Source organism: Myotis daubentonii, chromosome 6 (genome assembly GCF_963259705.1).
Source record: "Myotis daubentonii chromosome 6, mMyoDau2.1, whole genome shotgun sequence".
Taxonomy (NCBI): Eukaryota; Metazoa; Chordata; class Mammalia; order Chiroptera; family Vespertilionidae; genus Myotis; species Myotis daubentonii.
In genome coordinates this window covers 58,080,513-58,107,651 of record NC_081845.1, presented here as the reverse complement: position 1 = coordinate 58,107,651, position 27,139 = coordinate 58,080,513, and the positions used below count along the sequence as shown (strand labels likewise).

The window sequence follows — 27,139 nt, the reverse complement described above, 5'->3', positions numbered from 1 at the left end:
TGTGTAGATCTGACTTTTACATTTTGCTGAGTAGTTGGGACACATACTGATAATATACAGAACTATTCCACTCATTTTGGAAGTCATACACAGGGACCTTTATATGTTGGGACCCACTATCTGAGAAAAGGATGCAACGTTACTGCAGTACTACCCTGTAGCAAATGTCTGACTGTTACTAAGTGTCCTAGTTATTGTCTTTCAGTATCTAATAACTAACTACAATATCAACTGTTCTGATAATTTCACCTTCCCTTATAGTAATGGACATACTAAGCTGCTGGCTGGTTGGTTTCTGATATCTGGGTAACTCCCTACCAACAGCGCCGGAGGGCCCTGTTCCTTAGTACAAATGACTGTTTTTATGTCTCAGAAACATCACAGGGTCTGAACCAAAAGAGACTTTCTCAAGACGGTGGCACCGGACTGCAATGACGATCTCCACCTGTGGAGCCCTGCTGCATAGAGTGCTCTGATCATTTTTGTTATGCTGGTAATGGTAGGCTCCCTTAATGTAGGAAGTGACCCGGCTGGCTTGTAGCATAGTAAAAACCATGAATGTTACCTCCAGAGCTATACATGGGATAAATCAAGAGTTAAGCCAGGTTAGGGAGGCAGTTCTAGAAAATCAGGCATCAATAGATTATTTGCTGTTACAGCATAATCATGGTTGTGAGAAATTTAAAGGAATGTACTGTTTTAATCTTTCTGACAATTCTCAGTAAATAGAAAATATATCCAAGATCCTACATTTGGTGTATTCTATCTCTGGAACCTGCTTTCAAGGCAGAAGCAAACGCAGTCCAGCAGGATGAGACTTTTTCATCTAATACTAATCTCATAGATATGAGATGATAGAAATAGCAGTGGGGAAATGTTAGGAGCAAAAATAGAATATTGGGGACTAGCTATGATTAGGGGAAATATTAATCATACTGTTAACCATGACTGCCTTGTGTTGGTTAAAGTAAAGACATTCTGACCTGGCTGGGAGTTGTATGCCTCCCAGGACCTGGGAGTCAACCTAGGACCTGGGAGTCAACCTTGGAACCATTCTCATTCAAGAACTGCCTATTATCATGGAAAGATTAACAACCTTGTTGCCCAACAATGGATTCCCACTCCAGCCTCCTACTTTCCCATGTAATCTTTGTCCTATTCTATATAAGCAGCTCGCTTATGGGGGTCTGCAGAGCAGATTTTTGTGGATGACTTGCTGCTCTAGCATACTGCCGGCAATACTGGAATAAATGCTCATATATGATTTAAAAAAAAAAAAAGGTCAAGATGGTTTTTAAGAAATGTCTTTCAAAAAAAGTACATCAAGCAAACAGTAAGTATTAAATATGCTTCAAAGACATTCCTCTTAACTAATTTTCAGTATTGCTTGTTTTGGGCATACAGAACTGCTATAATACTAAAGGAACACAAAAATCTTATAGGTAAAACTTAGGTATCAAACTTGCTGTAGTACTATCTGTTTACAAGAAGAATGAAAAGCATCCTGTGAAAATCCAAACTTGATTCTAAAGAAAACAAAAGTATAACTAAATTATATTACTAACACAAAACTTTAGAGACAGAAATAATCATCATAGAGTTTGACATGCTTGGTTAAATGGCTTCCTAGTGGTTCTGCAAACCATAGTATCCATGAGAAATGGCTTTAAGGCCTGCTGCTCAAGGATATTGAAAATAAAGAGATGGGATGTTGGGCTTCCCAACACAGCTTTATCCATAACAGCTACCCTTTTATCTGCTTCATAGATTAGCATTTCGAATAAGATTTCATTTGAAATATTTTAACAGTGCTGATTTTAAAAGTTCAAGCCTCTCATAACTAAGAAAAGTAAAACACAAAATGGTATCTACCAAAATTACTCAAAAGTTATGCACACACAAAAGGACTACATTGATTCCTTCACAGTTTGGTCTTTAATGTAAGACTCATTTTAAGCAAGTAAATATCCAGAGGTATAAGTCATATTAGTATATTGAAACACACCCCAAAGTCAAAGTAAGTTTTTTATACTCAAGATTTTACGCAGTCCCATGCCTCTGCTCCCTTCCATCTACAAATTAGTGTAGTTTCCTCTATTAAAATGATCAACTACAATAGGTTTATGCCTGTAGTGTACCCGTAGGTGAAGTCTTATGATTTTAATTCTTCAAATTCTAAAATGTCAAAATTCACAGCACTTAATAAACATCAGAAAAACATTCTAATTGTATGATTTATTTTATAGCAAAAACAAATCTGTGTTTTTCTAGTCAGTGTGTAAAATTTTTTCAGTGTATTAATGTATAATATACATTTTTTTAATTAACAGTTTTATTAAAGAAATATACTGGTATGTTTACAAAGGGAACTAAAATTAAAACTCTAGTATTTACTTCAATGAAAAGAAATAAGATTCTTTATATAGTGATCTAGAAATACATTATCTTTTATATATGACTAGAGGCCCGGTGCACAAAAATTTGTGCACTGGGGGGGGGGGGGTCTCTCAGCCCGGCCTGTGCTCTCTTGCAGTCTGGGACCCCTCGGGAGATAACAACCTGCTGGCTTAGGCCTGCTCCCGGGTGGCAGAGGGCAGGCCCACAACCTAGGTGCAGCCCCTGGTCGGGCTCAGAGCAGGGCTGATTGGGGAGTTGGGGCTCCGTACCCTGTCACGCACAGAGCAGGGTCAATCAGGGGGTTGGGGAGCTCCCCCCTGTCATGCACAGAGCAGGGCCGATCAGGGGGTTGAGGAGCTCCCCCCTGTCACTTACAGAGTAGGGCTGATAGGGGAGGTGGGGCACCGCCCCCTGTCACACTCAGGGCAGGGCCGATGGGGAGGTTATGGCTCTACCCCATCACACACAGAGCAGGGCCGATCAGGTGGTTGGGGCGCCACCACTCTCACACTCAGGGCAGGGCCGATGGGGAAGTTATGGCTCTACCCCGTCACACACAGAGCAGGGCCCGTGGGGGGCAGGGGGATTGGGGCACCACACACCAAGCAGGGCCGATCAGGAGGTTGAGGCGCCGCACCCTGTCATACACAGAGCCGCAGGGCGATCAGGGGGTTGGGGAGCTCCCCCCTATCAGGCACAGAGCAGAGCTGATCAGGTTGTTGGGGCGACGCCACTCTCACACTCAGGGCAGGGCCAATGGGGAGGTTATGGCTCTACCCCGTCACACACAGAGCAGGGCCCGTGGGGAGCAGGGGGGTTGGGGCGCCGCACCCTGTCACACAGAGCAGGGCCGATCAGGAGGTTGTGGCCCCGCCCCGTCACACACAGAGCCGCAGGGCGATTAGGGGGTTGGGGAGCTCCCCTCTATCAGGCACAGAGCAGGGCTGATCAGGGGGTTGGGGCGCCTTCCCCTGTCACAAACAGAGCAGGGTGGATAGGGAGGTTGTGGCCCCGCCCCCTGTCACACACAGAGCAGGGCAGATCAGGGGGTTGGGCGCCGCCCTCTATCACCCCCAGAGCAGGGCCGATCAGGGGGTTGGGGCGCCGCCACTGTCACACTCAGGGCAGGGCTTATGGGGAGGTTATGGCTCTACCCCATCACACACAGAGCAGAGCCCGTGGGGGGGGGGGGGGGGTGTTGGAGCGCCACCCCCTATCACCCACAGAGCAGGGCCGATCAGAGGGTTGGGGCGCCACCACTCTCACACTCAGGGCAGGGCTTATGGGGAGGTTATGGCTCTACCCCGTCACACACAGAGCAGGGCCCGTGGGGGTGGGGGGGGGGGAGGCGCCACACCCTGTCACACACAGAGCCGCAGGGCGATCAGGGGGTTGGGGAGCTCCCCCCTATCAGGCACAGAGCAGGGCCGATCAGGGTGTTGGGGCGCCTTCCCCTGTCAGGAACAGAGCAGGGCAGATAGGGAGGTTGTGGCCCCGCCCCCTGTCACACACAGAGCCGCAGGGTGATCAGGGGGTTTGGGCGCTGCCCCCTGTCATGCTGATCCCGGTGCTGGGAGGCATATTACCCTTTTACTATATAGGATAGAGGCCTGGTGCATGGGTGGGGCTGGCTGGTTTTCCCTGAAGGGTGTCCTGGATCAGGGTAGGGGTCCCCACTGGGGTGCCTGGCCAGTCTGGGTGAGGGGCTGAGAACTGTTTTCAGGCCGACTGAAGCTCCCAACTGCTCCTTTTTTTCTTTTTCTTTTTTATTCTGGGCCAGCTTTAGCTCTGGCTCCAGCTCTGACACTTCTGCTGCCGAAAGAAGGTATCTGGTTTGTTTGGGTTCTATAATCGAAACAATGTATAACTCCAGCTCTGAGATCCCGGGCTCGCTGAAAGCAGGTTTCTGGGGTTTTGTTTAGCTTCTATATTTGTTACAATGTTTCTTAAACTGCAAGCTCAGGGGCCTACAAGGCAGGCGGGGAACGTTGGAGTCCTCCGTCACTGAAGCAAGCAAGCCTCATGTTAGTTTCAAGCTGCCTGGCTGCCGGCCGCCATCTTGGCTGGCAGTTAATTTGCATATCTCACTGATTAGCCAATGGGAAGGGTAGTGGTCGTACGCCAATTACCATGTTTCTCTTATTATATAGGATAGTTATAATATCTGCATATATATATTATGTATACATTTGTTGAAAACTGAATCTGTGGAAAAAAATTTCAATTATGCATCAAATTTTTAATATCGCCTGCTTTACTTTTTTTTAGAGAGTAGTAACATAACATAGCTCATATCTATGTAATTCATTTACACAGTATTGATAAATGGAATATTAGGGTTAAACCCTAATATTATATGTACTGTGTACATATAAAACAACCCCTTACTTATTTCCATTTTAAGCACAGTAAATGATATTTTAAACTACAGTTTAACAAAGCAGTACTATGCAACATTAAACGTCATCTTACTTTCTCTAAAATACCAGCTCCATACTAATTAGTACTGAATGTCAAAACAAATTGAGAAACAAAGTCAATAGAAGTCATCACTATCATGGAAATACGTTTACATATTATCAGGTCCTCCACAGCTATCAACTGACATTAAGATTACTACACTTCTGCATAAATATATACTCACCCTTCCAGCTCCATCCATTGCAAGAATACAAATTTTTTCACCCTCATTTTCTTTCAAATGTTCAGGATCAACCTTGTATTCCAGACGCCCCCCAGATACAAGAACCTTTTTCAAGTTTAGCTGTCTAGGGGGTGGAAAAAAAAATCTACATTATGTTCTCTAAAATACACATTCTCAATTTTAAAGAAATTGCTGTTCAAATAATAACTTAGGGCGATATTGTGAAAGGGAGGGAAGATGATTTAGCCTTTGGTATTCTTAGTCCCTCTCTTTCTATAAGTTTCCCCTATACAACAGCTGTTTTTTTTTCTATGGCAATCCTTTTCTCCCAAAAGCCTCTCCCCATACAGATACACACATTGAACACCTAAAGCCCAGCTTGCTAATGCACACATTCATTCTAGTTTAAATAACTGATAAAGCTAAAAGTTCCTAAGTGTATTTGCATTTTAACGGAAAAGAAAAATTTTAAACCTCAAAACAAAACAGAAACCCTTAGTTTCAAATATGGACAACCCTAAATAGATACAGCTACCATGAAAATTATCAATATTATTAATTTAATAACTCACCCACTAACCACACATTTCATTATGTCTGCACATGGGATATGCCTATAGTATTGTGTAAAACCTGCTATTACTCCTATGATTATCCTCCCTCTAAGATATTCTATCTGCATTTAAGATTTTTTTAATTTTAAAATTACTATGTTGTAACTATCTGCAACAAAAGAATTTTCTTAGTGAAAACTTGGCTATAACATACTTATGTAATTTAATGTCATCAGGGCAAGTTTTATAAATGTTAACTAAACCCTAATATTCCACAAATCACCTCATACTGACAAAAAACCTAGTCAGTTCTAAGGAACATGTATGCTCACATTTTCATGTTTCTGTAACAGATATAACCGACAATAGATAACCTTTCAATTGTTATATACAGAAGTTGTAACAAATTGATGATTGACATTTTCAGCTCATGAGTTAATTTCAGGGATGATATCTATTTATGAAGTTACCATCTTATTTATATTAGCAAAAGCACATTTCATTGTATTTCAATTTCAATGCCTGATTACTTTTTAAGTTAGATGGCTACTCTCTAGAATTCCTGCACACTACTGCTTCCACTAATTGAGCTATACTCTTCCAGGGTCAAAGATCTATTTCTCTACTTGTATTTATTATTATTATTATTTTTATTATTATTATAGCATGTAAAGAAATATTATGTAAACCAATAAGATATTAGTCTGAAAGAATGTTCTCTATAAAAGTTAAATACTTAGGAGTGACATGATAAATATGAGTAGCAAAAAAAAAAAAAGCTGTTATATCAGATATGGATTAATCAACTGTAAAAGATTGAAAATGTATGAAAATTATAGGATTCTGCACTTAACTTACTTCACAATTGTTTTTAAGCACTTGTTCCTTAAACCATTCAAAATGAAATCATAGATGACACATTAAACTAGTAAGTATGACTTATGCAGGAAACACAGAGAACTCTAATTGGACCCATCCATACTTAAAACCTGCATGTTACAATTCTCCACTTTAACTGGCATTTTGATTGGCCAACTGCTAGTTTACTGAATGCTACTATAACATGCTTTCAGATAATAATAGGCTGGCTATACAAAGATTAAAAATATACCAGTCAGGTAAAAACACTTGGACTGGGTCCATGATATATGATTAACATCTTTTTAAAATAAATAAGTGCACAATATAAACAAGACTACACATGAACCAATGATGATTGTATCACAAACCAAGAATTATGTTTCTTTCAGAGAAATACACATACTTGGAAGCCATCTTCTTGCACTGATAGTCTGTAAGTAAATAAATATCTCCCCTTGTAGTAACACAGACTGTGGCCCCATCACTTGCAGCAACCAAAGACAGAGTGATGTCCTTATGATGAAGGGCAGAGACTTGACGAGGAGCAGTTACACACTTCTCTCCATTGGGATCTAGCAAATAACCTAAAAAATTACACAAATATACAAGTCACAAAATATCCATTTTAAGAATCCAATTTACTTTTCAGATAGTGTCATCAAAGATTTCTTACCCAGTTGTCCACCATTTAGTCCCATAGTGTAAACAGCTTCTTTAGTCCATAGCACTGTATGAAACCTGCCTGCTGCTACTCCAATGATTGTCCTTCCTTTCAGATATTTTGCCTGCATCTATTACAAAAGACAAGTAAGACTGCAGTTTACTATACATCTATTAACTAGTACAATTTTGCAAAGATCCAGTAAAACAGAGCAAATATATGGCATATGTGCTACCAGTGCTCCCTCAAGTGCTCGTGGCAGTTGTCCCCAATAAATGTTAACACTAACACCCCAACTCTTCTCAGAATGTAAGACATTCTGATGCAGCCACTTTATGTCAGCACTTCTGATATATAAAAAGCAATATGCAAAACAGGCATATTCATTCTTGCTAGAAAATATGGTGCTTTTAAATTTGACATATCCAGGGTATCTCATCCATGGCACTAATAACATTTTGGGCCAGATGATTCTTTGCTATCTGAGACTGTTTTAGGCATTGTAGAAGATTTGGCAGCATCCCTAGACTCTAAGGCATTCCTAGATGCCAGGAGCACCACTCCTACTCCTGCCCCCAGTTGTAACTGAAAATGTTCTAGACATGGCCAAATAGCTCCTGGGGAACAAAACTGCCCCCACGTGAGAATACTCAGATATGGTCCTATCAACCTAGAGCTCCGACAATGAGAATACAAATGAGTGTCTACCATTCCTAAAGAAGTCTTACAAAATGATTAAATATCCACAGATTCCAGTGGGAAGAATTTGATCTTTTAAAAAGTACCACACACTGGATGTGCCTGCCGGGTGGCTCAGTTGGTTGGAGGGCTGTCCAGTGCACCAAATGCATGTTCAATTCCTGGTCAAAGCACTGGGTTGTGGGTTTGATCCCTGGTCAGGGTGTGTACAGGAGGCAACCGATCCATGATTCTCTTGCTTTAATGCCTGCCTCTCTTCCTCTCTCTCTCTCTTACTCTTTCTAATATATCCTCGGGTGAGGATTGGAAAAAAAAAAAAAAAAGAAGTACCACAGATTGAAAACTACCTCCAATTATTTTGGGGTAATTCTTACTGATTCATTAATCATCCCAAATGGGAAATCATTGGATTTAAAGCTTATTACAAATGTGTATCTAATAATAACTTTAAATCCAGAGGATTAAATCCAGTGAAGAGATTTAACATTTTAAATACATAATATTGTGAGTTGAAAACACATTTATTATGGGTGATGATTCCAGTAACATTAATTTAGAACATCAGAACCATTTCTGTGTACTAGGTCCCTGAGTTGAGGAAAGAGTACTTTCTGGTGGTAGCTGTACAAATTGGAGGGGGAAAGTAGAACAAAGAGCAGTGGGGTTTTTATCTATATTCCATCACATCAGCTTGCCAGGTGTGATTTCTGTACAGAGGTAGATTTATCATGAAGCCAATATGCTTAGGCTTCTAGGTGCCTCATTTGCATAGCCCATTTTGTATTTATAAACTTGGTGTTTTTATTATTTAAAGTATTTTTTGTTATTGTTGTTAATCCTCACCTGAAGATTATTTTTTCCATTGATTTTTAGAAAGAGTAGGAGAGGGGGAGGGGGAGGAAGAGGGGGAGAGAGAGAGGTAGGGAGGGAGGAACATCGATGTAGGAGACACATTGATTGGTTGCCTCCCACACAAACCCCAACCGGGACCAGGTACTCTCGACTGGGAATGGAACCAGGGACACTTTCAGAGTGTGGGCCGATGCTCTAACACAGGCCAGGACTGTTTGTTTGTGTTTGTTTGTTTGTGTGTTTTTATAAGGAAGGCCTTAAACCCCAAAAATCTGGGTCCCCCTTGGTTTATGAATACTTAGAAGTTTAAGGCAATTTGGTGCCTAATTTACCAAGTGCTTTATTTCTTACTCCAAAAAAAATGTTAATTTGTACCATGTTTAATTTCTCCTGTGAAAAATATATATCACTGAATATACACTGAGTAACCAATTATGACCACCTGACGTTTGTAGGCAAATTAGCTATAATTTCATGCTGAAGTTGCTAGAGGGCCAGACCATTATAAATAGGGAAGCAAGTTATTTAGCACAACAGTAGAAGTGATTTTTTTCTGAAGATATGGGTAAACAATGTGATTTAACAGCCTTTAAACATGGGATATATTTGAATGTGAGTGGCCAGATTATTATGACCACCCCATCAGTACTTTGTTGGGCCACCTTTTGCCTTCAATACTGCAGCAATTCTTCTTGGCATTGACTCCATGAGATGTTGAAAGGTGATGCGAGGAATCTGACACCATGCCTGATGAATAGCACTGTCCAGTTCTGTGAGATTTGATGGTTGTGGAACCAGCTGCCTGATGGCTCTTTTAACTTCGTCCCACAAATGCTCAATTGGATTGAGATCTGGTGATTGTGGGGGCCACCTAAGCAAGGTAGTCTCCCTCATGTTCTTGAAACCACTCCTGCACAATACGAGCACCGTGGCATGGCACATTGTCTTGTTGGAAAAAGCCATCTCCATTGGGATACGCCATCAACATGATAGGATGAACTTGATCAGCAACGATACTTAGGTATGTTGTGCTATTCAGACGTTGTTCCACACGAATTAAAGGGCCCAAATCATGCCAGGAAAACATGCCCCAAACCATAACACTGCCCCACTGGCTTGAAGGGTTGTACTCATGCATGTGGGGTGCATGCTTTCCTGCTGTTTCCGCCAAATTCTCACTCTGCCATCTGTATGATGCAACTGGAAACGTGATTCATCGGACCACATGACTTTTTTCCAATGCTCGACTGTCCAATCCTTGTGTTCCTGTGCGAATTGAAGACGTCTTATCTTGGTAACTGCAGGCAGCAAAGGTGTTCGAACAGGCCTTCAGCTTCCATATCCCATACGATGCAGTGTATGGATAATTTGCCTACAAACATGAGGTGGTCATAATAACCTGGCCACTCACGTTCAAATATATCCCATGTTCAAAGGTTGTTAAATTGCATTGTTTACCCATATCTTCAGGAAAAAAATCACTTCTACTGTCATGGTAAACAACCTGCTTCCCTATTTATAATGGTCTGGCCCTCTAGCAACTTCAGCGCGAAAATTATAGCTAATTTGCCTACAAATGTCAGGTGATCATAATAACCTGGCCACTCAGTGTAAGTAAAGTAAGTTGCTTTGTCAATACCTTCCATCCTTTTGTCCATACAGGTTTTATAGCAAATAGCCACCTTATTGTTTAAAAAAAGAGTTGTTTACCTGTCTGGGTACATTACAACTGGAAGGTGGAGGAATGATTCCTAATTGACGAAAAGTATTGCGACCAAATGTATAAATACATCCATCTTCAGTTAATACAATAGTATGATCCTCAGCAGCTGCCACTTGGGAACAATTATGACCACTCAGCCCTTCCACAAGCCTAGGGACCTACAAAATAAAATTAACTTTAGTTTAATAAGCATTTATATAGATATACAAATAGAATCTGATAATACTATGTCTAGTAAAATGACATGACTGGTACATTGCTCTATCATAATAAATTCTACAATTCAGCAAGGAATTATTAGTAAAACACAAAACCCCTAGCAAGACACTTTAACAAAATAATTTAATGCAACAAATAATTTTTGAGCCCTTACTATACACCAAGTACAAATTTGTTTGGTATAAAGGGAGCTCTTCAGCCAAAGAACTCATTGGTATATTGAAAAAATAAATAAAAAATACAGGAAACAATGCATACCTTCAATGAGACATTTGCTAGCTATTTGAAAATCAAATCTCTTAACTTCTCAGTAGTTCATTTTCTTTACCTGAACACAAAATTGTAATAGCATTTTATTTTATTAATTTTTATTGACTTAAGAGAGGAAGGGACAGAGAGAGAGAAACATCAATGATGAGAGAGATCATTGATCGGCTGCCTCCTGCACTTCCCTCACTGGGGATTACTCCGAAACCTGGGCATGTGTCCTGACTGGGAATTGAACTATGACCTTCTGGTTCATAGGTCACGTTCAACCATCCCAACTGGGACATAATAGTATTTTAGATGATAACTGGATTGGTGTTAGAAGTAGATAAGTTGTTAAGTATATAACACTACAGTCTCTGGCACAGAATAAGCAACCAATAAATGATTGCTATTATTACTATTGTCATTGTATATAAAATGAAAATAATGCCTATAACTCACAGGGCTGTTATGGCTTTATGACAATTCCTTAACAGAATAAACTATATAATAAACTCCCCCCAAAAAAGGAAGCTACACCCTAGCCGTTTTGGCTCAGTAGTTGGAATGTCAGCCTGCAGACTGAACGTTTCAATTCCAGTGAAGGGCACATACTGAGGTTGCAGGCTCGATCCCCGGCCCCAGTTATGGTGCATGGAGGAGGCAACCTATTGATGTATATTGCTCACACTGATGTTTCTCTCTGTCTCTCCCCCTTCCACTCTCTCTAAAAATATTTGGGGGGGGGGGGGAGGAAGCTATGATAATAGCTCTCTCTCCTTTTTTAAAAAATATATTTTTATTAATTTCAGAGAGGAAGGGAGATGGAAAGATAGAAACATTAATGATAAGAATCATTGATACGCTGCTTCTTGCATGCCCCCCCACCCCCACTGTGGATCGAACCCGAAACCCAGGCATGTGCCCTTGATCAGAATCGAACCTGAGGCCTTTCAGGCCTCAGGCCGTCGCTCTATCCACTGAGCCAAAATGGCTCTCTCCTTTTTAAAGTACCCTTTAATCGACGGTAAATACACCAGCAGTCCCTTCCCAGTATTTGCTAAAAAAGAAAATTTTTCCTTGATGCTTCACAATTTTGCATTATATCTAATTTGAACATGATATACTAGAAAAATCATTGATTGCTAAAAATCTATTACCAATTGGGGCTTGGCCAGTGTGGATCAGTGGTTGAGTGTCAACCTATGAAACAGGTTCAATTCCTGTTCAGGGCACATGCCTGGGTTGCAGGCTCAATTCCCAATGGGGAAAGTGCAGGAGACAGCTGATCAATATTCTCTCTCATCCTTGATATTTCTATCTCTCTCCCTCTACCTTCCTCTCTGAAATAAATAAAAATATATTTTTAAAAAATCTATTACTAATTGGTACATTATTTTCTCCTTATACTGGTATTTGGCTAAAAAATTTTTTTGGTTAATGAGAGCTTTCAGCTTATCAAAATTTTACTACAGTTACCTAAATATATCAATTACCAAGCATGTCTGTTCATCTCCATGGCCTAAACGTCCTCCAGGACCATGACCACAGGTATAGACCTGCCCCTTCTGAGACAGAAACACTGAGTGAAATTTACAAAGCACCACCTGTGGGACAAGAGGATATTATTAAAATTCTCCAAATAAAACATCCTTAATTTTATTTAAAATTAATAATAGATTATTGCTAACTGTTTAAGCTGGATGATGGGTACATTGGTATTCAGAGTATTCTCTCTACTTTGTAAATGTTTCAAGTTTTCTGTAATAAAAATTACAAATATACACATTTTATTTTAAAACTATGTCTAAAAACAGACATATAAAAAAAAGAACAAAGAAGAAAATAGCAGGGGTTACCCATAGAAGAGACTAAACAAAGGAAAATGCAAATCTTAAGTCTTCAACTACAAAAAGTAGTAGCCAGTTGTTTCCCAAATAGCAAGAACTGAGCAGAGTACAATATGAAGCATAAAGATCATCAAATAGTGATATATGTTATTAAATTATGGAAATGTTTTAAGGTAAAAGTATTTTTTAAAACATCAGCTATACATGGGAAATGTGGGATAGACAGTATGTTCTTTTTATTTCTCTAATTTCGTCTAATATATCTTTAATAGCACACTTACATATCAACACATTCTTACCAGAAGACAAGAGTACTGAAATGGTTGAACTGCATCAGCAGAAGGCAATAACTAGAAACCAATAGAAGTTTCAAATATGCATGTACTTACATACCTAACCCCCAGGCCACACTGATATTTTCAATGCATCTCATGTGCAGCATACTTATTTTATGTTAATACCACTTAATAATCCTTTTTTCTTATTTTTAAAAATTATTTGCATTTATATTTTTTAATTGACTTTAGAGAGAGAAAGGGAGAGTGAGAGATATAAACACACACACAAAGTGGTAAGAGAAAGATGAGTATGTTAGCAGTAGTAAAATCCATAGAAGTGGAAGATAACATCCAGCATAATGATAAAAGACTCAAGATAAAATCTTTACAATTCTATCAATTGATTTTATAATTACTTATATTTAAGAACTCAGGTTCACTTATCTAAAACTAGTAATACTGAGCTTCAACAATGAATTCACTTGAGAAACAACTTAAAAAATTCTAATTTTATGTTACACAGAAACAAAAGCTACAATATCAACAGAAGCGCTACCTTTTTAAAATTAAATTAATATCTGTACAGTGCCTTCGAATTTCTAACAGTGCTCGAAAAAGATCTCAGTTTTACACTATTTTACACAGTATAGATATGATTAAGGCTAACAAAATCTAAAAAAAATTAGTAAATTTGTTGATTGATTCCTTCATTCAAATAGATTATCATACCTTTAACAAAGGTAACATAAGTTAAATGAAAAGATGAGCTATCAAATACAAAGTACTTTTTAATTCTAAAAGTACTTAGATTGTACTTCAAAATACCTGTTTAATATAAACCCCGCTCCTGGAGAACAGATCCACCAACTCTGGATGATGTTTGCTATTCTGGCTTCCATGACCCAGGGTGAAATTTGTATTATCTCCCCAAGTGTAGACATCTGTAGGATCTAAAATAAAAATTTTATACTTTTATATTTTAAAACAAATATTAGTGTAGTTAAATTATAGATATATTCCACTAATCATTTTACCTCTCACATGACTCTACAGAAATTTAACCACATTTAGAAAGATGTTGCCAACATTCTCTTTTAAATTATGAATCTACTAATATATTATATAATTCTAAGAACAGAAAATCCAAATCAGCATAGGCCTGCCTCAATGTAAGCAATCTAATATTTGTTTTTTGTTCCTAAAGTTTAACTAAAGTTTAAATTTTAACTGCCAAATGAGTAAAACAGCACCTGCCATAACCACTTAGTCTCCATGAAAATAATACTTAAAACATAAAATGTTATTAACATACATATATATAAAGGTACTAAATAAAGCAAATGTGATATTAATTACTGTTCCTACAGAAACATTAACTTTTTAAAATATATTATTATTAATTTCAGAGGGGAAGGGTGAAAGAGGGAGAGAAACATCAATGAGAGAGAATCATTGATTGGCTGCCTCCTACACGCCCCCCACTAGGGATCTAGCTTGCAACCAGGACTTGTGCCCTGATCAAATCATGACCTCCTGGTTCATAAGTTAATGCTCAGCCACTGAGCCATGCCCAGCCAGGCTAGAAATATTAACTTTCAATAGCTTGCTCCTTATTGATGTAAATAAAACTACAGTAGGTCCTCAGGTTACATCAGAGATCCATTCCTACTGCACGACATAACGCGATTTTTTCGCCATAAGTGGGAACCCATTACATGGAGCACATACACAGCAGTAATGAAGTGAAACAGTAAAAAAAAAAATTAAAAGAAAGGTAATAATTCCCGACCTTTACTTGTGGTAAGTAAATAATAAAAAACATAAAGCACATGTACATACGTCAAAATGACGGAACTTTATTTTTTAATAAATAAATGGGAGATGGCGACATAACCACAAAACGACGGACGTCGAGTCCGACGTAACCTGAGGACTGTCTGTATTGATTAAGGTACCCATTAAACTAGGATAAAACTTAATCATAGCTAAGTTTATTATATGAATCTTCATTTTTATTTTGGAAGGCTCATATAATTCCTTTGTAATATAGTATCCAAGGTAGAAAATGAAGAATGAGTGCTTTCTTAGCTTGATCACTAAATGAAAATTATAGAGTGCCCCATTTAAATCTCTTCTCTTTTTCAGCCAATTTCTACTTCCAGAGCTCAAAGGGCAAATTGGAGGGATAAGTAGAATTAGAAGAATGTGTAGGTGGAAGAATCATTTCCTTTTTCCCTCTACCTTAAATGTTGATGCTATTTTCTAGATGCACACTAATGACTTTATAGTAGCTAAAATTCTAAATGCCTTCCCTCTTGTACGCTGTTTTTACTTGTATAGACATAAAATAGATTAAAATTGAAAAATGCAAAATAGAAGTGTTCTGGAGAACCAAAATTATCAATCCACATTTACCAAAGTAGAAGTTCTTTGCAGAGATATAGCACAAATTTCCTCAGATATTTAACAAGAATAAAATGTCATTAAAATTTTCTAAGCTGCACCTTAATGGAATATATATGTGTGGAATTTTCTTACCAGTATTTTTGAATACTACATGATTTGGTCTATCCTTCATTACAAGATCCAAAGCTGATAAGCCTTCTTTATCTTGGGTATACAGACTAACACCATGCTAAAAAAAAAAAAAAAAAAAAAGAGAGAGAAAAGAAAAAATATGTGTGTGTGTGTATATATATATATATATATATATATATACACATATATATAAATATTTGTATGCATGTATTTTTAACCATTTACCTATAATCATTAATTTTATTCTTATTTATCAAAAATACAGATTAAGCTCATAAAAACATTTAAAAAATAAACATTGAATAACAAAGATCTCCTACGACAAAACACATTATTTTTCTCACACAGAGAACTAAGAGAAATCAAATATCCAATTCTTGGTGGACTAAGGAACGACAGAAAATATGAAGAAATAAGTAACATTTCAAATCAAAATGAGCCCTGGCCAATGTGGCTTGCTGGTTAGAGTGTTAGCCCATAGACTGAAGGGTCCCAGGTTCAATGCAGGTCAAAGGCACATACCTCAGTTGCAGGCTCATCTCTGGCCCAGTTGGGGCATAAGTGGGAGGGAACCAATCAGTATGTCTTTCTCACATCGATGTTTCTCTCTGTCTCTCCCCTTCCCTTCTACTCTCTCTAAAAGTCAATGGGAAAAATATCCTCAGGTGAGAATTTAAAAAAAAAAAAAAAGATATCAAGGCAATGGCAGAAAAATATTTATAAGATTTTCTGTACATAAACATAACGTGGTCAACTATGTTCCATATCTTTTTGCCTTGAATTCTATTGTATCTATTATTGACATTGAGACAATTATATCCTTGTATTTCTATTTTTGTGATGTGTTTTCATGTTTTTCCTTAAATTTTTTGTAGCATTGTTTAATTTTGGTTTCATGTGTGTGTGTTTAAGGGTGAATTTAAAGTAATCTATATAGCTTTATATCTCTACAATTAAAATTCAAGCATGAAATAGAACACCCTTTTCCTATCACCACACTTTCTGTCTTTTAAATCATAATGAGGGTAAGAGGTGATAGAGAGCTATGTTCAAATCATATTACTGTTACTTCATTACAGTTTCTTAAATGTAAAATGTATGTCCAGCCAGTGTGGCTCAGTGGTTGATCATTGACCTATGAACCAGGAAGTCAGGGTTTGATTCCTTGTTACGGCATAAGCACGGTTTTCAGGCTCAATCCCCAGTAGGGGCTGTGCAGGAGGCAGCCAATCAATTTATCTCATTGATATTTATTTCTATCTCCCTCTCCCTTCCTCTCTGACATCAATAAAAATATGTTTTAAACAGATAAATAAATAAAATATAAAATGTACTCCTTTTCAAAAATAACTTCTGCCCGGCCTGGGTGACTCAGTGGTTGAGTGTCAACCTATTAACTAGGAGGTCACAGTTCGATTCCCAGTCAGGGCACATACACAGGTTGTGGGCTTGATCCCCGGTCGGGGGCGTGCAGGAGACAACAAATCAATGATTTTTCCTCATCATTGTTTCCATCTCCCTCTCCCTTTCTCTCTGATCACTAAAAATATATATTTTAAAAAAAAATTAAATAACTTCTAATATTTTCTGGTATTTTTGTAAGACATTAAACCAGTGGTTCTCAACCTTCTGGCCCTTTAAATACAGTTCCTCATGTTGTGACCCAACCATCAAATTATTTTCGTTGCTACTTCATAACTGTAATGTTGCTACTGTTAAGAATCGTAATGTAAATATCTGATATGCAGGATGGTCTTAGGCGACTCCTGTGAAAAGGTCGTTCGACCATCAACGGGGTCACAACCCACAGGTTGAGAACCGCTGCATTAAGCAATTACTAATACTCACCTCTATTTTAACTGGTGTGAGTCATCTCTGCCTGTCCACACACACAGTTTGTCTGGATAGTTATAGGCTGAGGTGAATCATGAAGTTTTTAAACTCTGTGACATGTTGGCATGCTTGGTTTTGGGTTACTCAGGAAAGAGAAATCCCCTATTACCTCGTAACAATGGATTCTATAAACTAAAATCAATTATAACCATCTGGAACTTTATTATGTTCCAGATGGTTATTATACCTGATTTCACAAGGACTGTCAATGAACAAAAAACATTCAAGTTAGTGAAAAAATAAGTAAAACAAAAATCAGAACTTATCCAAGATCATAACAAATTTAAAACTGTATGTTGCTTACTGCTTTCAAAAAATTAGACACAATAAATCCACATGGGAAGACCTAAGCTTGGCCTTTTTCAGAGTATGGCAGATAGATTCTAGGGCAGAGTGTTACAAGCTATGAATGACAAATGGGATCCCAGAAACTTAGATGCCTGGAGAGTTTATTTTGAAAGTTTTGTCAATTTGTTCTAAACTTTACTTATACCAACTGAACACTAGTAAGACTACATATACTGTGTTACCCTAAGTAGCCCAACCTACATAAAGGACTAGGGAAATTTTTTTTGGCTTTAGAAATGGTGGGCTCTGAAACTTTAACATGCTTATCTTAAATTCTAAAAGTAGCAGACGACCAGTGTGTACCCTATCCCATTTCTTCAAAAATCAACTCTTGCCCTGGCCAGCGTGGCTCAATTGGTTGGAGCTTCATCTCCTGCACCAAAAGGTGGCGGGTTCAATTCCTGGTCAGGACGCATATAGGAGGCCACCAATCAATGTTTCTTTCTCACATCGATGTTTCTCTCTTTATCACCAGCCCCCCCGCCTTTCTAAAATCAATAAAAACACACCTTCTGGTAAGTATTAAAAAACAACTCTTTAAAGAGCCCCGAAACAGTAAATAAATCCATTAGCATAATAAAAAGCATCTAAGTATATACCAGGTTTATAAGTCTGAGCATTTCATGCCAATCCCCTACAAGGAGCAAATGTACTTTAGATACATCTATTCCACTAGTAACACTACTGGAAATGTCTATCTGTTTGTTTTTACTGTCTTCCCCAAAACAAAGCATAAGCTAGACTGGCACACAGGTAATTTCCTTGGGAAGACATCCTAGAAAGCAGTACCGAGACCAGGAGAGTAAATCAAGGAAAGAAGATCAAAAAACAATACAAGGATGTGTTACCGAATAGGCCACTGTTAAGGAGGCTAGTGCATGATCCTACCAGGACCTTATAAAATATACCACAGAATAATTGTCCTATCAAGGGACAAAAGGAGGAAGGAAGTATTTACCACTGGTTCCCAGGTTCCCATTCTTCATTAATGGAGAGCTGCTCTTACAGGGATTTTAACTCACCCAAACTTTTACCTGGTCATGCATTTGCAAAGCCCTGGGGCATAAAATCAGAGGCATGCAATACATGCCAGAAACGAAATGCAGATTATACCTACACAAAGCTGCTAGAAGCCTGTGCACAATTGGTCACCATGGCTGTGGCTGGAATAAGAGAGTCCAAGATGACATGAATTGTTTCAGCAGAAGTGCCTGATTTATTAATATTTCCAAACTGCTTATGAGCTAAGTTGAATTACTTTAATATGGCTATCTGGCTACTGCTGCCCATATATATTACCAAAAAAGTTAGGATTAAAAAGAGTATCTTGAAACTAAATAATTTCTAATGGGATAGAATAGGGATGTATTCTACTTTCCTTCTTTCAAGAAAAACATAATAGTTTTAAATAAACAAATTACACTTACCTTCAACAGAGACCAAACACAGTCAATATGTCCATAAAAGATGCTTCTGTGCAACGCTGTCCATCCTGACTCCTTGTCTTTCACCAATGGATCCACTCCTTTCTCAATAAGCCATTCTAATACTCCTTTCTTCCCACAGGAGGAAACAAGGTGGAGGGCATTTCTGCCAAAGTCATCCTTGATAGTCGCAGCATTATAACAATGACTGGAGAGAAAGGCCTTAATCTGGTTTTCACTCCCTTTGGTTACCACAGAAAGGACATCCAAAGCATGCTTCAGGGATCGACACTTTAATGTGCAGTCAGGGATGGAAGAATTCATCCTAATTGTTTTTATACTGCTATTTCTTTAGATAAAACTAATTTTTTAAAATGAAAAACAGGGCACAAAGGTGCTACTCAGAAAAATTTATAGAGAATAAATGGCCTGCTTAGGATTATAATTTAAATCCTAATGGTAACAATATAAAACTATAAATCTTTGTACAATTGGTTTTGGCACTTAATCAAAAAATTATAAATAGTGCTATAAAATTTATATTAAATACAAGTTCGTTTTTTTAAAAGTAAGTTTCCACAGTTTATATATTATTCCTGGAGTCAAGCACCAAGGGGGAGTGAGGAGGGGGACTCCCCCTCCACACTGTCTGATTCTTTTAAATATCCATAATTGCAAGGGTAACCTGTAAGAGAAGGGAGAAGGAAGAGAAAGTGAACATACAAAACCTCTCACTCTCCTCAAGTATTTTACAATACATCTACCTTCATATTTAAGTGCCTTTAATTACTTTTTTCTTAAAGTCTAACAATTTTCACCTTCACATCTATAGTATTCTATACCTACTTCAGTCATCCTCACCTTCTTTTTTTCCAGTCTAGTCCTTCTTTTTTCCAGTTAAGGCTAACCTCTAGTCCACACTCTGGAGTTCACCTTTTTCCTTACAAAACTTTCATTCCTTCTCTCCTATATTTTTACACTATTCTGGCTATGTCGCCACAAGCTATAAACGCACTTACATCTACCACCTTTATAGGAATCTCATCCCAAACCTTTTCCCCTTAAAACTGAAAAACTACCACCACCACAATAACCAACACTCTCAACATTTAGGTTTTAAGTCCCAGGCACTATGCTAATTAACGTTTTCTCTACTTAGTTCTTCAACACAGGAGATAATAATTACAGAATAGGTAACAAAACAACTAGAGAGCTATATGGAAAAAAATAATTTTAAATATTTACTTTGTACCTTAAACTAATATAAATTCTAGATGGCCCAAAGACAAACATAATAATGACATAAAAGAACTAGATGGAAATATAGAAGACTCTTTTTTATAATCTCAAAGTAAAAAATGACTTTCTAAGTATGATCCAAAGTAAAATCTCACACATTTCTCAGCAATATTTTTTCTGATATATCTCCTCCAGCAAGAGAAACAAACAAACAAAAAATAAACAAATGGGACTTCATCAAACTAAATGAAACCATCAAAATATGAAAAGACAGCCCACTAAATGGGAGAACGTATTCGCCAATGATACATCTGACAAGAGGTTAATATCCAAAATTTGTAAAGAACTTATACAACTCAACATTAAAAAAATAAACAATCCAATTAAAAAATGGGCAAAGAATCTGAATAGTTACTTCTTCATATGGCCAAGAGACATATGAAATGATGCTCAACCTCACTAATCATCAAAGAAATGCAAATTAAAACCATAATGAGATTATCACTTCAAACCTGTCAGAATTGCTATCATCAATAAATCAACAAAAAACAAGTATTGGTGAGGATGTGGAGAAAAGGGAACCCTGGTACACTGTTGGTGGGAATGCAGACTGGTACAGACACTGTGGAAAGCAGTATGGAGTTACCTCAAACAATTCAAAATGGAACTGCCTTATGACCCAACAATTCCAAAACCCCAAACACTAATTCAAAAGAATATATGTACCCCTATGTTCATTGCAGCGTTATTTATAATAGCCAAGATTTGGAAGCAGCCCAAGTGTTCATTAGTAGATGAGTGGCTAAAACAGCTATTGGACATTTACACAATGGGACTACTACTCCGCTGTAAAAGGGAAGAAAATTTTACCCTTTATGACAGCATGGATGGACCTAGAGAACACTATGCCAAGTGAATAAGCCTGTCAGAAAAAAACAAGTACCATATGATTTCACTCATATTTGGAATTTAATGAACTGAACTAACAAGTAAAATAGAGACAGACCCATAGAGAGAGAGCAGGCAGACAGCTGATGTAGGGGGGGAGTGATTGAGCAAAAAAGGAAAAAAAGGAGAACTCATGGATAACAGTGCATTGATTTGGGGTGGGGGAGGATGGGTGGAGGTGGAAGAGGGTGTAAGGGGGATAAATAGTGATGGGGGAAAAATAAAAGTTACAAACAAAAAATTAATAAATGCAATCAGTTTAAAACCTACAGGAAAAACATTTTAAAGACAAAAAAAGGAGGAAAATCTTCCTTTATACTTTCTACAAATCATTAGGAAACCAACAGAATAAAAGTCAAGAAACATGACCACATTTCTCTAAAAAGAGAAAACTTAAATGGATTTTTAAAAAGAAAAGAGGATCCTGACCTGTGTTGTTCAGTGATTAGAGCATCAGCCCATGCACTGAAGGGTCTAGGGCAGGGGTGGGCAACCCCTGGCACGCGTGCCAAACATGTCACGCCAGTAACTTTTGCTGGCACGCGAAACCCTCTCTTATAATCTTCCATTTACAATTTTTTCTTAATATCGACTTGTTTATTTTTTAGATAAATTCAGCGTAGGTGCATCTTAGATAAATAAATAATCCTATCTAATAATAGACAAACATGGTAACTGACCGTACCTTCGCTACGCCTCCCCATTGGCTAACCAGCACTATATGCAAATTAACCACCAACAAAGATGGCAGCTAATTTGCATACTGCAGGCAGGGTGGGACAGCGCCATCCCACCTGACCTGCCGCCATCTGGGCCTGCTATCTCCAACCGGGGCGGCGGGCGTCCATGTGCAACCCGACCCGGGGCGGCTGAGCGGTGCAGCAGTGATCAGCCGGCCCGCCTGGACGTCCCGTGTGCGACCCACCCAGGGCGTTCCGTGTGAAACCCGACCCGGGGCAGCACCCCAACCCCCGGATCAGCCCTGCCGTGTGCGCGACCCGGGGAGGCGGGGCCGGCACTGAGGGATAGGGCCTGCCATCAGCCACCCGGGGAGCGGGCCTAAGCCAGCAGGTGGTTATCTCCTGAGGGGTCCCAGACTGTGAGAAGGCACAAGTGGGGCTGAGGGACACCCCTCTACCCCCTCTCCCCCACCAGTGGACAAATTTTTGTGCACTGGGCCTCTAGTTTTACATAACAAGTTATCTTAAAGACCATAGACATGGATTGACGAGACGGGAAGAGCAATTTCTATGCCTCTGCCTTAACTCTCCCTGCCTTCCTAGATCCGACCAGTGTTTTGATTTCATCCACATATGCTTGTGACTCTTTGTTCTCAGTGATGAATTTTGTTAAGTCTCATAATAGGAGTAGCCTGACGGATGAAAGTAGTAGCTCATGCATATCTCTGAAGGACACGAAATATAAATCTGATGTAAAATCTGTCATCAGTGATGCAGCAGCAAAAGTCTCACTGATAATACCAAACAGAGTCATAAAGTTTTCTATCAGACTATCAGTATACATGTATACATTAAAAAATAAATGTATTTTTCATCATTATATACTGTGTTTTGGTCGCTCGAATGAATGTTATTTCTTCAAGGTTCTTCACATACATACACCTTAAGAGATATCAAGTAGGCGTAACATGTTCTCAAAAAATTAGGGTTGGCACACAGAAGAATTTTGAGTCAGAGATTTTGATGGTTTTGGCACGCACTCACAAAAAGGTTGCCCACCCTTGGTCTAGGACAGTGGTGAGCAAACTTTTTGACTCGAGGGCCACAATGGGTTCTTAAACTGGACCAGAGGGCCGGAACAAAAGCATGGATGGAGAGTTTGTGTGAACTAATACATGTTAACACTGCTGCTGGTGAAGGAGCGGAGGGGAGAGCAAGAGAACCCTCCGCTCTTTCGGCTCTGTGGGCCGGATAGAACAGCCGAATGGGCCGGATCCGGCCCGTGGGCCGTAGTTTGCCCACGGCTGGTCTAGGATTTGATTCCTGGTCAAGGACATGTACTTGGGTTGCAGGTTCGATCCCCAGTCCTGGTGTAGGAGGCAACCAATGGATGTGTCTCTTTCACATCAATGTTTATCTATCTATCTATCTATCTATCTATCTATCTCTCCCTCCCTCCCTTTCACTCTCTCTTAAAATCAAAGAAAAAAAATATCCTCAAGTGAGGATTAATTTTAAAAAAAAAGAGGCTTACCTCACACAAAAGAAATTCAAATTAAAACTATGAGCTACCATTTTTTTTTATCTATCAGAGTGGCAAAGATTAAAAAGGTTGATATTACTATGTATTGATAAAATTGTGGGAAAATAGGAACTCTACACCATGGCTGGAGTATAAATTAGTACTACCTCTATGGAGAACAATTTAGTAATATTTATCAAAGTGTAAAATACATTCCTTCTGACCCAAACAATTTTACTCCTAGGAATTTATCTTGTAAAAATATATCCATGTGAGGGGGACAGGTGTGGTCTAGAAGGAGTCAAGGGGGACATCTGTAATACTTTCAACTATAAAGATAAATTAAAAAATATATACCTATATCTATATATCTATATCTATATCCTATCTTATAATAGACAAACATGGTAATTAACTGTAACTTCACTACCCTTCCCATTGGCTAATCAGGGTGATATGCAAATTAACTGCCAATCAAGATGGCGGCCGGCAGGCAGGCAGCTGAAGCAAACAGGAGGCTTGCTTGCTCCAATGAAGGAGGAAGCCAAGGTTTCCCGCCTGCCGCTGCTGGGCTCTGAGCTTGCACTCTAAGAAACAAGGTTGCAATTATAGAAGCTAAACAAACCCCATGCTTTCAGCCAGCCGGCTGAGCTGGAGTTGCAACAGTGTTTCAATTATAGAAGCCAAACAAACCAGATACCTGCTTTCAGCAGCTGAGGTCTCAGAGCTGGAGCTGAGCCTCAGAGCTAAAGCCGGCTCTCAGTTCCAGTGACAGCCATAGAAGGTAAATAAATCCCAAAATAGAAAAAGAAAAAAGAAAAAAAGGAGAGGTTGGGAGCTTCAGTCACCCGCCAGCCTGAAAACAGCCCTCAGCCCCTCACCCAGACTGGCCAGGCACCCCAGTGGGGACCCCCACCCTGAAGGGTGTGTGACCAGCTGCAAACAGCCATCATCCCCTCATCCAGGCTGGCCAGGCACCCAAGCAGGACCCCCACCCTAATCCAGGACACCATTCAGGGCAAACCAGCCAGCCCCCACCCGTGCACCAGGCTTCTATCCTATATAGTAAAAGGGTAATATGCCTCCCAACATAGGGATCAGTGGAGCCATGAGGCCTCCTGGCACCGGGATCAGCGGAGCAGCGAGGCCTCCCAGCACCAGGATCAGCGGAGCAGCGAGGCCTCACTGCCCCTATGTCAAGCGGAGCCGTGAGGCCTCCCAGCACTGGGATCAGCAAAGCAGTGAGGCCTCCTAGCACCAGGATCAGCTGAGCAGCGAGGCCTCACTGCCCCTGTGTCAAGCGGAGCTGTGAGGCCTCCCAGCACTGGGATCAGTGGCACCGCGAGGTCTCCTGGCCCCTGGAGCAGCGTGACAGGGGGCAGCGCCCCAACCCCCTGATCCACCCTGCTCTGTGTGTGACACGGGGAGCTCCCCAACCCCCTGATCGGCCCTGCTCTGTGCGTGACAGGGAGGAGCTCCCCAACTCCCTGATCGGCCCTGCTCTGTGTGTGACAGGGTACGGAGCCCCACACCCGATGGGCCCTGCTCTGTGCGTGACAGGGGGCAGCGCCCCAACCCCCTAATCGGCCCTGCTCTGTGCGTGACAGAGGGTGGCGCCACATCCTCCCCATCAACCCTGCCTTGAGTGTGACAGGGGGCGGTGCCCCAACTCCCCAATCGGCCCTGGTCTGAGCCCCACCAGGGGCTGCACCTAGGTTTTGGGCCTGCCCTTTGCCACTCGGGTGTGGGCCTAAGCCAGCAGGTCGTTATCTCCCGAGGGGTCCCAGACTGTGAGAGGGCACAAGTGGGGCTGAGGGACACCCCTCCCCCTGCTCCAGTGCACAAATTTTTGTGCACCGGGCCTCTAGTCTACACTAACAAAAGAGAAACATGGTAATTGGCGTACGACCACTACCCTTTTCATTGGCTAATCAGCGAGATATGCAAATTAACTGTCAGCCAAGATGGCGGCCGGCAGCCAGGCAGCTTGAAACTAACATGAGGCTTGCTTGTCTCAGTGAGGGAGGATCCTTGGAGGAAACCAACGTTCCCCGCCTGTGGCTGCAGGCCTCTGAGCGGGCAGTTTAAGAAACATTGTAACAAATACTGCCGGACTTCAGCCAGCAGACTCGCAACATTGTAAGCAAAGGCGAGAAACCTACTTTCAGCCGTGGAGACCTAAGAGCTGGAGCCAAGCCTCAAGGTAAAGCTGGCCCAGAATAAAAAAAGAAAAAAGAAAAAAAGGAGCGGTTGGGAACTTCAGTCACTCCCAGCCTGAAAACAGCCCTCAGCCCCTCACCCAGACTGGCCAGGCACCCCAGTGGGGACCCCCACCCTGATCCAGGACACCCTTCAGGGCAAACCAGCCGGCCCCACCCATGCACCAGGGTAATTACCCTATATAGTAAAAGGGTAATATGCCTCCCGGCACCGGGATCAGCGTGACAGGGGGCAGCGCCCAAACCCCCTGATCGCCCTGCGGCTCTGTGTGTGACAGGGGGCGGGGCCCCAACCCCCTGAGCAGCCCTGCTCTGTGCCTGATAGGGGGGAGCTCCCCAACCCCACCCCCCATGGGCCCTGCTCTGTGTGAGATGGGGTAGAGCCATAACCTCCCCATTGGCCCTGCCCTGAGTGTGAGAGTGGCGGCGCCCCAACCCCCTGATCGGCCCTGCTCTGAGGGTGATAGAGGGTGGTGCCCCAACCCCCTGATGGGCCCCGCTCTGTGTATGATGGGGGCAGTGCCCCAACTCCCCGATTGGCCCTGCTCTGTGCGTGACAGGGGGTGGCACCGCAACCTCCCCATCGACCCTGCCTTGAGTGTGACAGGGGGCGGTGCCCCAACCCCCCAATTGGCCCTACCCTGAGCGTGACTGAGGGTGGCATCACAACCTCCCAATCTGCCCTGCTCTGTGCATGACGGGGCGGCGCCCCAACTCCCCAATCGGCCCTGCTCTGAGACCGACCAGGGGCTGCACCTAGGGATTGGGCCTGCCCTCTGCCACCTGGGAGCAGGCCTAAGCCAGCAGGTCGTTATCTCCTGAGGGGTCCCAGACTGCGAGAGGGCACAGGCCGGGCTGAGGGACCCCTCCCACCCCCCTGAGTGCACAAATTTTTGTGCACCGGGCCCCTAGTATATATATAAAAGCCTAAGCGACCGTTATGACAGAACGACCAGAACGACTGGTCGCTATGACATGCACTGACCACCAGGGGGCAGACACTCAATGCAAGAGCTGCCCTCTGGTGGTCAGTGCGTTCCCACAGCCAACCTCCCGCGGCTGGCCAAACTTCCACAGTCCCTCCCCCTGGCCAGCTGGCCCCAATCACCCAATAGGGGCCTACCAACCTCCTGCGGTCCCTTCCCCACCCCACCCCCACGGTCCCTCCCCCCCTCACCTCCCCCATGCATGAATTTGTGCACCAGGCTTCTAGTACAGCGGTCACCAACCTTTCAGACCTCATGGACCACCAGTGGTCTGCGAACCACTGGTTGACTACCGCTACTCTGTGTGTGTGTGTGTGTGTGTGTGTGTGTGTATACATATATATTCACTCATGTG

The 27,139-nt window shown here is 41.0% G+C and overlaps 1 protein-coding gene across 7 annotated transcripts in view; it reads right to left on the bottom strand.

The window, feature by feature from the left end:
• IBTK (inhibitor of Bruton tyrosine kinase) overlaps positions 1-27,139 on the bottom strand; it is an 87,656-nt gene that overhangs the window by 53,165 nt on the left and 7,352 nt on the right. For 5 of the 7 annotated variants that reach the window (XM_059701111.1, XM_059701105.1, XM_059701107.1 and 2 more), the window contains exons 2-9: positions 19,194-19,875; positions 15,526-15,622; positions 13,813-13,937; positions 12,356-12,466; positions 10,379-10,549; positions 7,130-7,247; positions 6,860-7,040; positions 5,042-5,165 (exon numbers count right to left, since the gene is read on the bottom strand). In XM_059701111.1, coding sequence (XP_059557094.1) covers positions 5,042-5,165; positions 6,860-7,040; positions 7,130-7,247; positions 10,379-10,549; positions 12,356-12,466; positions 13,813-13,937; positions 15,526-15,622; positions 19,194-19,514 — 1,248 coding nt within the window. In that variant the 5' untranslated portion in view covers positions 19,515-19,875. Of the gene's footprint in view, positions 1-5,041; positions 5,166-6,859; positions 7,041-7,129; positions 7,248-10,378; positions 10,550-12,338; positions 12,471-13,812; positions 13,938-15,525; positions 15,623-19,193; positions 19,876-27,139 lie in introns of those variants that run through there. The other 2 variants (XM_059701109.1, XM_059701110.1) reach the window with 2 other exon arrangements.